A 17,528-nucleotide genomic window follows, 5' to 3' on the forward strand; every position below is an offset into this window, starting at 1 on the left:
TCTTCATAACGGCATAGACAGTTGGCTACCTTGCAACCTCCTTTGGTTGCTTGCTAGCGTCCAAAAGTACGTGGACCGATATTCGTTGGTCACGTTCAGATGACATTTTCTCGGCTTCTAAGACACTTAGGAAGATCTGTTTTTTTTTTGTGTATTTCATTTAAATTTTACCGTATTCACAATAACCTTGATTAATGTAGCAAAAACGAAGTGTAAATATTTTTTCGCCGCACCCGTTAATATGTGGTTATTCTGAATGCATGGAGGTATCTAGAGTTTTTATCGGGACTTTGTATGCTGGATTGAATTACAATGAGGGATTGAGTCAGTAAGAGGTCTTAATGGATAGGTTTTGTGTGTGTGTTGTCTCAGGGTTTGCCCTGAGAGGAAAACGTCCAATTATTTTTTGGTTCTTCAAATTCCCATTCTTGATCAAATTTCTGATTTAAGTATCTATTGTTGATTTTTATTCAAATCTTCCCTACCTCTTATCAATAATGCATGCAAAGATATTAAAAAAGCAATGTATGTGTGGTGGGGGGGGAAATGAATCTGTAGCATCTATAAACTTGTTTTAATCCGTATCAATTATATATTTTAGTTAGTTTTAGACTTATAAGCAAACCAATTTTTTCCCCCAGAATATTATTTTTATCCATATTCAACGCAACCTAACCAGCTTATTTTAGTAAACTTCTTAATAAATATTATAAGCAAAATTGATCAAAATAATTCAAAATCGACCTTTTTATAATTGAAATATAAGGTATATTCTATAACTTCAGCTATGATATAATGAAAAAAATAATAAAGATATTCATTTCTATGTAAGGTCCTTCAATGTACTCGATTTTTTGGTAGTTATAAATATTTTTTATTAACTATAATCAAGGTAATGTAATAAATAACGTATTTTTCAAATTGCTTATATCAATTTGTTATTAAATTTGATTTTCATCTATATAGTTCTTTTATATCGAAATATGGCACTGAATTATAGTTATACCCTAAAAACTTGATTTAAAAAACAGAAATTAAAGGGAAAGCCTGTAAAGTTTGAAAGTTTTATTAGTTATCTTTGTATTTTACGCCTTAAACAACAACAAAAAATGTGGGTGTTATTCTTTGGAATACAAATCACATTTATTTTTGTTCAATATAACTGTTAATTTTGGGGATATTTTAAATAATCTTAAGTGAATTTAAAGCACTTATTATAATAATTTGTTAATAGAAATAATAATTATTACTTGAAAATCTTTGAACTCATTTAAAAAGAAAGTTCAATATAATTTATTTTCGTGATGACGAAGCCACACATATAATGGTTTTCGTGATACATTTTCCTTCCATCACAATAAAACTTGTATTGAAAACATTAAATTACAAGGTAAAAGTATTAAAAAAATCAATAAAAAAAAAATCCAATGTTTGTATATATATGACCGAAATAAACAAATGTTTTTACTTACTTAGAAATAATTTGTTGATGTATAATTATTTTGTTAACTCATTCTTACGTTGCATTCAATAACGCTTTCTCAAAATTATATATTCGTTTCGTTCTCTAGAAGAAATTTTTAAGTAATTTTTTAAAAATTTTTCTCTCTAGACAATTCTTCTTTGATGTTGTAGTACTTTGTTGGGTAAATGTACTCCATAATTGCCTTTTAACCTTCCATGGATGAACATGGGGTTAATTTAATGTTACTTTGTAATACATACCCGTATAAATATTTCTTCAAGACTTAACTTTAACTTGAGGCTTGCTTGTCTAAAATATGTTCTTTTATTATCATTGAAATAACAAACATATTTTATCATATCAGTTTGAATTTTAATTATTCTTTAAGGTATAATTATATCCATAAAACATGAATTTTTGAATAAAGGTATTCTTAAAAAGTTATGAGATCAATAAAAATAATTAAAGCTTTACTTGAACTTTTTTGGTGGGGATAAAGGCACTAAATTGAACTGTCCTAAATTATGGTTGGTAATTTTCCCCCTTCAAGGTCTGAAGGTTAATCGAAATGACAGCTTTCGCGAATGAAAATACTTTTTATTCATATGTTTTGTAATTATATAAATATTTTGTAAAAATTTGTCACATAACCTACATTTAGATGTATTGTATATGTAAAAAGCATAATTCTTAGGGAATAAACAAAAAACGATGACACAAGCATAATAGAAAGCTCAGCTATGCTCAACACCTGCTATTCTTCTTGACAGAAAGGGATTACATATATGTGTTTTATATATCGTGTTAAAAAAGATCTCTGAGTGAAAGGAGGAATTTTTTCCATGATAAAGCATTTCAACAAAGAAAAGTTGTTTTTACATTAATTTTCCTTACTAGTGTTGTGTTCAAGATTCTAAATGTGTCTTCAAACTAAGACTTTGAATGATTAAAATCAAGTATATTGGGCTTAAAATAATAGCAAGACCAACATTTTGGGAAATCGATATTATTCCTTTGGTTATTTTTAAAAACGACTTTCGAGAGCTGAAGACTATGACTGTAGGGTTGGCATAATAACTTAACCAAAGTTGTGAGTTTTTGATAATATAAAAATGTATTTTTGATTTTTACTTGATTAATATTGAACTGTAAATTTTAAAATTGTATTATTTTAATAATTCATCCGGAATGGAAGAGCAATGTCTTTTTGCAATGAAAAAAATTAATACAACAGACCACATTCTATGACACTGCTTTTCATTGAAAGGTAAATACATGACAGAACTTTTGGATTTGAGTTTGATAAAGTTCATTACGTAATTAAAAAAGATAATAATAGTATTTAGGTAACACAGTCTTCCAGAACCTTATACATTAAGTCCAAATTTACAAATGGTTAAAATTTATATGATTGTCTTAATTTGTTTTACCAATGTGAAATTTATAAAATGGTTGAATCTATACTATATCCATCTATACAATAACTCTTATTTACCATCGAGGATAAGCTAAATATTTTGTCTTACGGGTGGTTTCAATTTATACAAATTAAACTTTGTTTTGACATGTTAGGACAAGTTAATCAACAAAATAATGTTAAGCCCTACATTTCAAGATTCAATGGGATATTTTTTTTTATATATTTTTTATGGCCTTAGTATGTTATTGTCACATATGATAATATAAGAATCAGTAAAAAAATGTAGGTATACTTAAATACTATTGTGTTTTATACTTGTAAATTTATAATCTAAAATAGTAGTCGAAGAAAAGAGTATTCAATTTTGTAAACTGTAGAAGATACCTAACTATTTCTAAATTTAATTTTTTTTATGAAAAAAGACATTTTCTATACAGAATAAGAAATGTTTCACCCATCTAGAGCACTCCATGTCACTTGTAAATAATTTTTGTAAATTCAAGCATAATATAGAATGAACTATTTTGGAAAATAATATAGCCTTTTAAAACTATATATACGCCTAAACGAAGGTAATTCCATTATAATTTTTTTCATACTTATAGGATATAAGTAGATTAAATCTCAAACAAAAAGTAGGGAAAATTTAATTTGCATCTTGGTTTGGGCGCCATTTTTAATATTTCGTAATAATGTTTGCACTAATACTTTGAGTATTTTAAAGGATTTCTTTTAAATCGAAAGACTTGGAGAGGAGGTATGACCCACTAAAGTGCGACGTTTTTTCGAAAAGGGCCAATATTTGAAGGACTCCCAAAGGTTTAAAACTTCACACTTGGAGTTTATTTATCTGGAAAAGACCCTAACTAAAGTTGATCCAAATCGGTGATGATTTGTGTTGTGTCAGACCTTATTTAAGATCGAAGACTCCAGTTCTGTCCAGTTCAGTCCTGTATAGGAGCCATAAACAGCTATAAATTTCGGTCTTTGATGATGTTTATCAACTTTATTTCAAATTTTTAATCATTTCTAGTACTGAAACTTTGAAAGACCGACGGCATTAAGGACCAGTCCCGAAGACTGATAGGACCAATCCTAAGATATTTTTAACATCGGTGGACAGAAGAATAAAACTAAGACGTAAAAAACATTTTTTAAAACCTCGACAATTAATAACTCAAAAACTTATGAAGCTTCATCTCCCCATAAAAAATGAGACATAAAGAATAAAATGATTTCAGATTTTGCATATAACTTGGAGTTAAAATATACTACGCACAAAAAATGAGATAAATGCCCTGGAAAACAAGGAGGAACATAAATATTTATGTAAAATATTGAGAAATTGCATTTTACTACATGATTTGTAGTCATGTAAGAAATTCTATGAATAAGAGTAAATCTCTATTATTTACAATCAATGAAATAACCATTTTAATTTTTTATTATTATGAAACTTTATTTTTTGTTATGGATCCATCTCATACATATTTTTCAATTTTATACTTTACTTGTAGTAGGTAACTTAATCAACACAAATATTTATAATATTTTCGATAATATGCTTGAATACAATGTGATAAATAGTAATAAAAATAAAGGTATAGATATATAGATTTACATAGGTAAATTTAAAGTTGCAGCTCTTTTCTCTCTTCCCCTAATAAAAAAACTTACTTTGGTAATATAAATTTGAAATTTACCTCACCTGTGCATATACATAATAGAAAAATAAGTATGTAAAAAGAAAAAAAAGTATATAAACTTAAAAAAATGAATTTATGTAAGCACGTAAGTTTGTTTTGGTTATTCAACATTGGGTAAGTATACAATGTATGAAGTATCTATCTGTATAGAAATATAGAAAGGCAGATAGTAAGATAATAATAAAAACATTATTCTTAAACACAACGTGTTCTAATTTTTTTTTTTTTTTGATAAACAAAGACGTTGTTTTGTCGTAGAAGAGAAAGGTAATCCAGACGCCATTTTGAAAGAAACAAAAAAACAACATATTAGCTTGATTTTGTGATGACAAGCTACAAATAAATACTTCTAGTAATCATTTTGCAAACATTTTAAATAGATTTTTTAGATATACAATCATTTGTCCAATAGATTTTTAATCAAAAGTGTTTTTTAATACGTCATTTCCAATCATAGATGTAAATATGTAAGCAAAATTATTTCATCAAATACATTATATGTTAAGGGAATCTGATGTTGGTTCTTTTACATTATTTTCTTCATAAAAACTCAAATTATGATAACTAATACACTTTTGAGCTTATATATCATATAATAAATTTGATTTTTATACTTGTCATAGGGCTAACCTTTTAATACATGACTTGGATTAGTTAATTGGAATACTCAGCGTAGACGCTTGATTGTTTACATGAAGGTTTTATATACAAGGATTGAAATTTGTGTATTTATATGCCACTGTAATTATAAATATATCGTTTGCCATCGAAAAACCTTCTATGATTCAATGTTGTTTGGATATAAATTAAATTTTGAAATGATTGTTTTATCCACGTTATTTTTAGCATTACTATTTATAAAAAAGAAAAGCTGAACAATGAAATATATTATACCAATAATATGACATATTTTGTACCAGTTTGTTTCTATGAATATTGCACATCAAAGGAATAAAATATTACTTACCATTATGCAACTTTTCGTAAGGATAGCTAAATTTAGTGTATTTATTGATAGGTATACATTATTTTATTTTTAGGTACTCATTTGTTTTGATCCATACTTAAATTCTATATATAGGTATAAAATTAACCCATTAATATAACACTTAACTTTCTGATTTATGATGATGCATTTTTCAAACATAAATAGATGTAAAAAAAATCCTGACATTTAAACACATAAATATGTAGCTTTTATATGTGGTGTGGTAGTAGCCTTGATTAATATATATCAGTAAAACCATATGAATCCCTCTTATGAATAAAAGTATTTATCCATATATTTTTTCTTATGAATGCACTTTTTATGTCAATTTAAAAAAAAACCATTATAAAATAACGATTATAGGTAAAAATAGTAAAAGAAAAAGTGTCAAAGTGGAAAAAAGACAGAATTCTTTTCAGTGGATATATTACAAGTAGGTTATAAGGAAGGACTATTTATCGACAATTTTATAAAACATTATATGTATGTATTTATATACACATATATAATATACCTTTTTGTCCATATTGAAGCATAAATAAAACCAAGTTTATGGATATATATTTTTTAAAACTATCTCAATCATTCTGTCATACGAGTAGCTGAGCGTCGACAATCAGTTATTTTATCTGGAATAAAAATCATATGATTTTTTTTTTTCGGATTCAATATTTTGAATATTTTTTTTAATTTACCACTTTGATCCCAGGATACAGTCTATTTAAAACATAGTAAAGACAATGGATGAGAGTGCGATATAGCATTTTAACTTCGTTACTGCTTCTTTTTCTAAAGCCAGGGCTAGAAAAGCTAAAATAAATCCAACAACATCCCTTATTGTTACACTTCAGTAGTGTTTTCTTTTATAACCTACAAATGAAATGAAATAATTGTGCCATTTTGTTTTTATTATTTTTGGGGGGCATTTTTTCCTTTGCCATTTTCCCCCTTTCATTTTTTCTCTCCCATTTTTTCCTGATACCAAAATTTCATCTTTTTTCTTAAAAACACGTCTATGATGAGCACAAAAGCTCTCCCATGAAACAAACATTACATAAAAATATTATTTCCATAGATATCAGTCAGTGACGTCATTACCTTTCTACTCCAGCTTTTATTTAATTACTTATTTAAAAAATAAATAATTCAGTTATTAGGCTTATGTTAAACATAGTGGCAAACTTTTTCATGAATTTGCTCTACCCAAATATATATTGGGAAAGTTTAAAGTTCTGTAAATACACTTTTAAATAAAAATATGACAACTGTGTATCTTATCTTTTATAGATATATTTATGTATATATACTACAACATGAATTGATACGTTTTTGTAGAAATTAAATATTGTTATAATGAAATAAGTACAAAAGTTGTACTATTTTTTTGTTAAAAGAACAGTTATTTTTTAGGAAAAAAACTTGCTAGAGTCGATGCTGATATCTTCGTTGATAAACATAAAGAAGATTACAAGCAGCTAGGTCATAACATAATATTATTAAATTAAAGTGGAGAATATGGAATATTGTTTATCATGAAACCTGCTTATAACATCGGAATTTGTCTAAATTGTAGACAATGGAGCTATTAATTAATAATCGCACTCTCAATCCTAAAGGAGTATATACATATTCCCTTGTTAATTTTTCCTGTTCCAGTTTTTCATTCATATAGCCAAGACGATTAATCAACAATTGTAATTTCTATATTAAATTTTTAATGAAAGGACTTATGACTTAAATTCATTAGATTTTACTATGTAGGGGCAAACGTAGAAGAGGGCCAATACTATCGGATATCCAAATATTTCATCTTTACGGTGATTCATTTGTGAAATGAAGGATCATATTAAAACCAAATCAAGTTGTCCTTGATAAAAAGCTTGATGTAATTGCCACATCTTTATAAATGTAATTTAAATAACTAATCATAACTTTTCACTCACTCGGTTAAAAACAATAAATTATAATTTTTAGTTTTTCCATAAATCATTCAATTGATAAACTTAATTATTTAACTATTATAATAGCAAAAATGATGTCTTGTAGAAAAAACAGGATCAAGTCACATGACCAATTTTTATTCCCAAATTATGAAAGAACCCTATAAAATTTGAATAGAGTTTTGTCCCATACATGATTAGAAAAATAATGACAGGAGAAACACATTGTTTCTTAAAGGTTGTAGATAATAAGCATTTAGTTGGGTGTGATTTTTTTGTATTTATCAATTTGAACAGTAGTTTATAGTTCCAACCCTGTTATGATGATTCTTTCAATATTGAGAACAAATTATCGAAGCATAGAACTACCACAGTTGAGTGTGTGCTTAGAGTAACACTGTGGAGGGAGTTATAAGTATAAATCTTCGTTTGGCTTAATGTATTTTTGAGGACTGCCATCTTTTTGATTTTTGTTTATATCCTAACTAGCAAATACGTCATTTATTTGTGATTAATATCTTCTTCTCTCTGCTAAACAAATGAAACACCCTCACAACTTCCTTGCTTTTCCAGCAATCATTCTTGATTTTTTCTCTCAAAAATTAAAAATAAGTTAAATATATGATTTTCTATTACTTTTTTGAATTGTTTTGAGGATAAAAAACATAGCCCATGAAAACACAATATTATAATGTATATTTAAAACACTAATTAAACATAAAATGTAAGATCAAAATGTATTTATTATTAATCAAGGATGCAACTAAGAATTTCATTCCATACACCACAATTTCTATAATTATTCTTGTTTTAAATAACTTTAGACAGAATGTCATAAATGTTATTGAACTGAATTTATTAAAGCAGTCATGATACAGGTAAACTTCGATATTTCTAATGCTAAAATGCATGAATATTTATCCCTAAACACATACATATTAATCTAATAATTATTACAGGTCATCCTTTTTTTTTTTGATAATAAATACTTTTTCCTGGATTGTTGCTTCTGGTCAACGTCATGAGAGAAAGGGTTAAATTGTTAGGGTTACAATATCATTTTTAATTTTTTTTTACATACCGGGGCAGTGTTTATATTATATGACTCTACCTATAGTATAGTTATTGCTTGTAAATAATTGAATCCTCTGTTTGTTGAGCAAAATATCCCTCTCCCCCTAACAAACATTGGTATATAAATATATTTATAATGTAAATGAAATTTATCGACCATTAAATGATTTCTTTCCTTATATGGCTATGTTCAACCAGTTTTTTGTACGCCTATTATTCATTTTTGTTAAGAATATATAAACATAAAATCTATAAATTATATTCTTGTAATGATTTGTAGCTTTGACTCTTACGATCATTTTGTTTGCAAAGAAGGAGTATTATGTAAAAAAAAAGAAAATTGTTACTAGGAATTTTTTCCTTGTAAAGATTTGCATTTCAGAATTTTTGAAGTAATATATAGTAATCATAAAAATATATCTTCTCCATATAACATACTTAAGAAGTTTAACTCCAAGAGGTCAAAAGTAAACTTAAATAATTTTTGAAAATAAGGGCTGCTCCTAATAAGTGTCTTAATCATCGGTAATGGGGGGGGGATGCATAGAGACTCAACATAAAATCTCCTAAGCTTTAGATGGAAGTAACGCAAAAAGACGAAATATAGATGTTTGTGCTGTAACGGTACTTATTGTAATGAGCTGATAATATCTTCTTGGACAGTATTTTAAAGTTCCATCGCAAGTCCAATGCCTGTAATTAACGAGGTCGAGAATCCCACTTTCTGCTCCAAAAGTTTATATAAAATCCTATGTCGAATAGCAAGAAGTTCTCTTCATTGGCTAGCAGGGTTTATTATAGAGGAATTGAACATATGATCTCTCTGCGGTAGGAATGATAGAAGGTACTTGAACATTTCACCCCCCCCACCCCCAATATTATACCTTGAAGTGCTCGGAAGTAAAAGTAAAGCTGTTTCATCCAAATTCACAGTCATTTCAAAGATAAGTGATCTTGAAGAAATCCCTGAGTCTAAAGTTTTTACTTTAATTTGCCCTGACAAACTTTAGGCTTTGAGAAATGATTGTCTTTGCCATATCTCTTTACTATAATGAGAGTGTAAAAAGGAATTACAAAGGACTTATATTGTAGGATAACTCTTTTAAGCAACATCCTTCCCTCCCCTAAAAAAAATAATAATTGCGAAAATACATTTATGCCATAATAAAAAATATGAAGGAAACAACTCCTTGGGTGATTCCAGTAACCAAAGAAAAAAAAAAGAAGCTTTATCGCTCTCTCACTCACAAATTTTTCAAATAAAAATTAAATTAACTCCTAAAAGAAGTTTTCATTAAAGTGTTTATCTTGCTCTCCATCTCAATACTTTTCTTCCCCTTATCAAAATTTCATTAACCAGATTTTCCCCTCTTTCCTTATTCCCATCGTCTATGTTTATATACATAATATACGTATTAATACATTCTTAAATATTGGATCTGAGTTTATTTGATATTTTATTCATGCAGGGATTTAGATAGGCCCTTTCATTTCCTTTATCTCTCTTTATTTTTATATATATTTTTTCATATATATATGAATATAACATATATTTTGTACATTGTAAATACATATTACATATATATGATATTTTATCGATGTGCTCAAACACGGGTTTTGGTTAGTTTAAATATTTGAGTACTTTGCATAAATAGCTAATTGTTAGGTGGGTAGATTTGAAAAGACTCTTAATCGAAGTGTAAGTATGTGCTCTTAAAATATAAACAGAAAACATACTCTGGAAATAGTGGCACCGAATACATAGGGGTCGTTCCCCTCCAAAACAAAACTGATATAGGTAGGAAGAAGGAACTTTCAATAGTAGCTAAAATCACCATTGCAATATCTCTGACCAAAAGACGTCAATTTACAAGAAAATTGCCCTCAAAACTCACAAATAATAGTCATCAGGTGTCCCATGAAACTGTGAGGAAACACTTGCGAAAATATCCTGAACGTCTTCCATATATAGCCAGCTTCAGACAAAATTGACCAAAATAAAAAATAAAAAACGAATTAAATTCTGCAAGGAATTAAAAAATAGAGGGATTTTGTTGTAGATGAGGATTTTATTGTCTTATGAGCACCCTTTTCCGTCCAACAGTCCAGATTTGTCTACAATCGAAAATCTAAGAGCCATTGTCCAAAATGAACTCAAATCTTTGAATCCAGCAACAAGTCTTTGATTGGAAATGTGAAATTGAGCTGGTCAGAAATAAGTTCGGACTTGCAGGGCAAATAATCTTTTGAAATTGCGTTAAGGTTTACGAGAGCTTTACCACGATTGATTTAATTAAAAGCAATCTTAGGAAAAAGTTAGTATTCTGAAATCTACCAAACCCGAACGATGTAAAGATGGTGCCATCAGGAAAAAATATGTTACCTTACACGGTTTTGAACATCTTGTACCTTTTCTTGATGGTAGATTCTGTTACCCTTTATTAATATCTCTGAAAGAGCATTAGTTGCCAAAGGCGTGGGATCTAAAAATATCCGGCCTACAACAGTTTGGAAGTTGATAGGATATGCAAAAAAATAGTTCAATTCTGGATCTCTGCAGACTATATCAGATTCACAAGACAGTTGTTATGACTATTTCAAAGTCTTCAATCGACAGTCCGTGCGTTTGTGGAATGCCAAGAAATCAGCATTTAAAAAAGTTATATAACGTAAAATCTGAAAGACCTCTCAAAATGCACGTCGAATGCTTGGAAGGAATTTTTTTTAACTCGGAGGCCACGGGAATACCTCAAATGCTAAAGCAATAAATAGAGTTTGCCATTCTCAATTCAAAAGTTCTTATTACAAAGAAGATGATATACTACGAACGGATACAATCCTACTAATTGAGGAGTATTTTACTAGCAGCTGCAGCAAGATATGCCGCCTCCCTAGCAAACGACGATTCTTGGATGATGACTGGGAGAGTGATAAATACTTCCCAACTCTTTCTTTACAATTCAATAAAATTATAAGGAAAATTAAAAAAAAAATAACAAACCAAAGTCTACTTTTGCATCTACTGTGGCGTTTATTCATAGAAAAAACAAATGCCTAAAAATATCTACTTGTACTGATTACTTTCACTTTCATATATATTAATATTTTCTTTATAAGTAGATGCTAAGAGTATTTGAGAGGAGGGAGAATATTTAAGTTTTTATTTGTAAATATATGTACTGTAGATAATTAATATACCTGAGCAGCTAGGCAGAGAGAGGGGGAACAATCTTTAAATAGAGAAAATACATATCTTGAATGGATTAAACGCTAAGTTAGAAAATACATTTGTTTAATGAAAAACTAAAGATGACAGGAAACAATTCATTTTCTTTTTAACAAGACTTAAATTACATTTATATAATATTATAAAGATGATTTTTTTTTTGGAGATATTTCATAAAAATTGATTTTGATGAGTGAAAGTAATTTTTAGAAGAAGTAATAATCCTGCCACAATTTTGTCAATTTCTTTTTTGTCCATAGTCTCCCAAATTTATTAAATCCTGCTGGATTAAATTCTACATTTTAGGATCTCAGATAATTTGAAACCTTGTTTAATGATAGTGTGTCGCTCAACTGCGCCCCGCACAAAGAAGTCCAAACAAACAAAAGAAGTAATTTTTTTTTTTTTTTCTGTCAGAATTAAGCTCTTTGCATCTTTTATGATTTGTATTGAAAAGCATCTACCTCACACATCCTGACCAGCCATTTAGCACAGTTGAAATCCTTGGCGATGACCATCATCGATTTGGATGGCTCAATATAATTGATTATTTTTTACAAATTTGCAATGAAATCCGAAAAGCTCTTGCAGTCTGACCTTATCTTGTGATAAGAACTCTTTGCTATTAATTTAGAACCATCAGCAGACTTTTCAAGTTCTCTCATGACTCTCCAGAAAAGGACCTATCCATGCTTAAGAAGTTTACAATCTATAAATTGTCCCGTCTAGCGCAGATTGCAAAATGGACATTTTTCACAATTATGAAATAAATATTTCGTTGATCTATGCATTTTTTTAACTTCGCTAAACACTTTTGGCTTGCAACCTTAACAACAAAAAATGTCTTACCTACTCATGCACTCAAAATTCGTAGCTCAACAACAGACACATGCTGTATAAGGGCTTCAAGGCCAATTTCTAGGTGAGATGGAGTAATTGTAACACTATCATATTTACTTTTGCGTTAGTTAACAAGGAACACTACAAAAAAAAAAAAAATCAATAATTGAACTAGGGCTAGAGCTCAAAAAATTGAGCTAGACTAAACTCAAAAATTGTAAGCTTTAGTGTTTTTTAGTTTTGTTCAAGTTTGAGTAATACTAACTACAATTAATGACAAATCTTACTTTGGAGTTATGTATAAATCCTACCAATAGTGCCGTATCCTAACGAATCATAGTGGGATACTGTAGCTTCCCAGTAATAACGTACATACGAATAAGGAGTAGAAATACTGCTTCATAAATACCTTAAAATCCTTATCTACACTACTGAAAGCTAATCCTGCTTAGAAAGCTGCACTCTTTTATGCTCAACGGAATATGCTGCTAATTACTTTGTTTATGTAATTTTTATTTGTAAGTAAACAAAAAATAATTTATATTATTTTTTGTTAGATTAAGACCTTCTTACACATAATTTATGACAGTAGCAGCAAAATATTCTCCACGTCAATAAATTTATCTTAGTTAATCCTTGAGACACACTCCGTGGGAGCATTTCATTTCTCTTCTTCTTCTTCTCATGTGCCTTCATCCCCTCCTTGAAATATAGGCATATGTATGAATGAAAAAGCTTACATAGTATGTATGAAACCCATGAAATACTTAAGCGTCAACAATTTATCATAGTTAATCTGAGAAAGGTGTTTGGAAAGCAAAATAGGAATCTAAAGGGGTCTTGAACTGTATACTGCATGACCTCCCTCCCTCGTTTTTTACTTTTCTTTTTTTGTACTAAAATTACTATTTTTTTCTTTTAAAAATAAAATCCAAATTGACTTTATAATCCGTGGAAAAAATTAGGAAGAACAACAATTCTTTTCGGCGTTTTAAAGAGGCATAAAAATCCCATTCAAAACATTAACAAAGGGTCAAACTTAATAACTCTATTGCTTTAAGTAATAGAAGAATAAATAAAATATAATCTATTGCATAATTAAAAATTTATGTTTGCACTTTCCCCCAATTTTTTAAAAGTTTAAATCTCATAGTTTGCATTTGATTTTGTACCATTGTCAATTTCAGCCATCTTAGGGTTTAAAAACTAAGTTTTATAAGAATGAAACCCCGATTTTTCGTTATTGATGTCTGATTGTTAGCATTATTATTTATATATTCATAGTAGATACTTTGATACTAGATTCTTATATATTTTATTAAAGCAATATGATGTATTTTAATTGAATTTTTATAAAGATTATTTAGTTTTTACGAATTTGTAGTTATACGCATCAACCATGGTACAGTAGGTATTTAAGATTCTGTAAACAACTCCAAGACATAATTAAAAAGTTATTTTTGATTAGTTACCTCAAAAGATCGTTTTTGTTATAACATTTGTAATCAATTAAAAATGGCAACCAAAACCAAGAATATCTATATCTATTATAAGTCTTAAACCTTATTTTAATCTTTAGGAGGATAATTTACTTAATTCATTCCATATCCAAGAATTACAGTGAATTACAATGTAATTATGGATATTAGGTTAACTTAAAAGTTCTTTGCGTTTTTTTGCAAGATATTTTTAGTGTGCTATATCTCACGGTAAATACATTGCATTAAAAAACTTAAAGTATTCTTAAAGGTTAAGCATACACTTTTGTTCCTTTATAATTTTGTATTTGATGAAGCCAGTTGTTTGTTACGGCGTTCCGAAATGGAAGTAAAAAAAGAGTGAATTCAATACATTATTTAGTATCTATAGAACCAAGGTAAAAAGGCGGAGAAGATGACCCCAAAAAAATAACTGTGCTGTTTATGGACACAATACAGTATCAACTGCAATATCAAAGTGGTGGTTCCAACGATTCCATTCTGGTAATATGAACGTACAAATATGTAGATATAGGAATAAGTTAAATCGTCAAGTTGGACCGGCATATGAGCACTTATTCCATTGCTCAGGTACTTAAAACTATCCAGAAACCTTTTGGTACCATCTATTTCGGATAATCCTAACAATGCTAATTTTATTGTCAAAATAAAGCGAAAAAACGCTCCAATCTTTTTAATTCACCTATTATAAATGTATTGAAGATGTTGTTAATGCTTGAATGGATTACAATTAAAGGGAAAACAAAGATGAAACAATAAAATCATACAATTGGATATCGAGGAACAATTTCAAAGGAATATCAAAGTTATTGGTAAGGGAAGAGTGGTTCTGATCAAAAACAATGGAAACTATTCGTTTCCATTCTTCTTAGTCTACTTTTCTATTTACTGCAGCTGTTGATGGTCCAAGATTACCTCGCCAAACGATTATGTATAGCCCAAGATCTTTCAAAAATATGACACAGTAGAGAAAATGAAGAATTGGTGACGTAGATTCAAGTTTTACTGTTCCATCAGTAATATGAAAGTTATTCAAATCCAAGATCAGCAAGCCAGTTGTTTTTCTATTGATTTTCAAAAAGTGTTGAACATTCGGTAAAACCTACTTATTTGGTCAAGCAGAGGATGTGGTAATAAATTATATGAGTTGGATGTGTGTCTTGACCTCCTCCAAACCTGTCTTCAGAGCTACCGATCTATAAATTGTATTTTATTCAAATATCACTGTTTACAATAGATATATAATAGTATTCAAGAGAAGTGTTAAGCTTTCATTGATTTATTTTCTTGAATAAGTTTTGGAAATTTCTCCATTTTATTCAATTAAAATATAAAGTCAGAGCTCCCAATATGACGTAATGTTTATTAGTGAGACAATTTTTGACGTATGTAAAAACGTTTCAATACTCCAAAAATTTTATTCGTATTATATGATAAATATGTATTAAATTTTTTAATTAGTATTTAAACTTCTATTGAAAATAAATATGTTTAGAAAAATATTTAATTTGGTTTCTTTTATATAAAATTAAAGTGTCCTAGTCATAAAGAATGTGTTTTTATTCATATACAGGTTGATTTGATCTAGTGGCAAACGTTTTATTATTTTCAATTTTTAAAGAGTAAAATTACAAGAGGAACATTTATTTAAAAAATTATCTGAAAATTGCACTCGGCACAACTTTTATTCAATAAGTGAGCCCTCAGTTTAAATAATAGCCTCATTACATGTTCTAAATTCCGGGCAGAGCCTGACTATGTAGTCAGACTCGAGCTTGGTCCATTACTTCTGATTGAATAATTTAGAGACTGGACACTCCTATAAGAGTAGCACACAACCTCTCCTCCATACATATATAGATGGATTAGTCCAAGGGGCTCGCGTCTGGAGAGGAGGATGTGACATGTCGAGGTGTCAAAAGTCCGGAAATTTGTCTCTCAGCCTTGGCCTTAGCGGCGTGATGACACGTGCTCCTTCTTGAGTGAAAACAAAGTTGGTACAAACGTTTCTCTGGCTCAAGGTGGAACTTTTTTATCTAGAAGTTCGATGTTAGTATCTGCATTAACAGCTCCGTCCTCTACCCAAAAATAGGAGATTAGACTTCGCCAGTGTTGAGCAATGTGTTTTTTTGTTCCTAAGATTTTTCTCACTGAAGCTGAAACATTGCCTGGATGTTCGGCTGTGATATAGCAGCTGTTTTGCTTATTCACAGTGGCATCAATGGTGAAAAAAAATCATCAAAAATGGGCAAAGCCTTGCTCAAATTTTTTTATTAGCCTGTAGAAAGTTTTGAATCTTTTTTCTCTTTATATCTGTTTCAGTAGGCTCTGTTCAGAGATAAGATGTTTTGTTGTCTTCCTCCGAGATTTTGCGTTAATGTCATTCCGGATTGATTGTAATAAAATGTGTACCACTAGATACAATATCAAACGCCAAGAACTTAATTGTAAATTTGTACTTACCCAATATTCCAAGTCGGTAGTTAAGTGTCACTACAACCACTTTTCCATAGGCAGCTAGAACGGATGCATCGTATAAATTCCCACTTCCCCAATTGTAGCTGTCACCGTGAATAAAGAGTAACACCGGCTTAAGTTGAGAAGGACCTTAAAATATAATAAAGTAAAGATTATATTACCCTGGATAAAATACAACAATTAATTATAGCTTAGAATTTAATTTACATATTTATACCTACTTTTTATTTTGTCCCAACATCTTGCGAAATATTTATGGATATATGTAAATTTTTTTTTATGAAAATGAGAGAAATTTTTAATTTTATATTTATTCCAAGTGTATTAAAAAGTATATATATGTATGTATATATACTCATATTTATAAACTTATATGAAAAAATGAAAAAAAGAAGGTATGTATGTATGTAAATACTTAAATGCTCTTGTTAAAAACAGGCACAAAATGAAAAAGGGGTATGTTTCAAGGAATAGAAATTCTAGTATGTGGACTTGCTAATCTCTCGGTATATAGGTTTATTAATTGTAATTATTACAGAAGCGAAAAGACGCTCTTTTCAATGTATGATATTTTTATTTTGGATCTTATTACTAGGTATGTACAATTTTTCAAATCTTCGTGGGTGTAAATCAAAAAGACAAAACACTTATTAATTATTTCTATCAATTTTGAAAATTCAAACGCTGCTAAAGATACTTTTCTTTTTGATTTACAGTTACTAGGATATAGACCATTATTCCATCCTTTATCATGATCCCATCTTTTGAGGTGTATAGAGGATTTTAATTTAACAGGAGCAATATAGAAGTCGGCGACTTGGTGCAACAAACAACAAGACTTTATAGATGTAAAAACATTGTTTTTTATTCAAACATTGTTAAGTTTAGTTAT

At 29.0% G+C, this 17,528-nt stretch overlaps 1 protein-coding gene across 1 annotated transcript in view; it reads right to left on the reverse strand.

The window, feature by feature from the left end:
- The window catches only part of LOC121129509 (neuroligin-4, X-linked), a 253,516-nt gene that overhangs the window by 72,497 nt on the left and 163,491 nt on the right, over nucleotides 1-17,528 (reverse strand). Inside the window, exon 4 of the mRNA XM_040725232.2 lies at nucleotides 16,622-16,765. Within this exon, the coding sequence (XP_040581166.1) occupies nucleotides 16,622-16,765 (144 nt within the window). The remainder of the gene's footprint in view (nucleotides 1-16,621; nucleotides 16,766-17,528) is intronic.

This window comes from Lepeophtheirus salmonis, chromosome 14, assembly GCF_016086655.4.
Source record: "Lepeophtheirus salmonis chromosome 14, UVic_Lsal_1.4, whole genome shotgun sequence".
Classification (NCBI taxonomy): domain Eukaryota; kingdom Metazoa; phylum Arthropoda; class Copepoda; order Siphonostomatoida; family Caligidae; genus Lepeophtheirus; species Lepeophtheirus salmonis.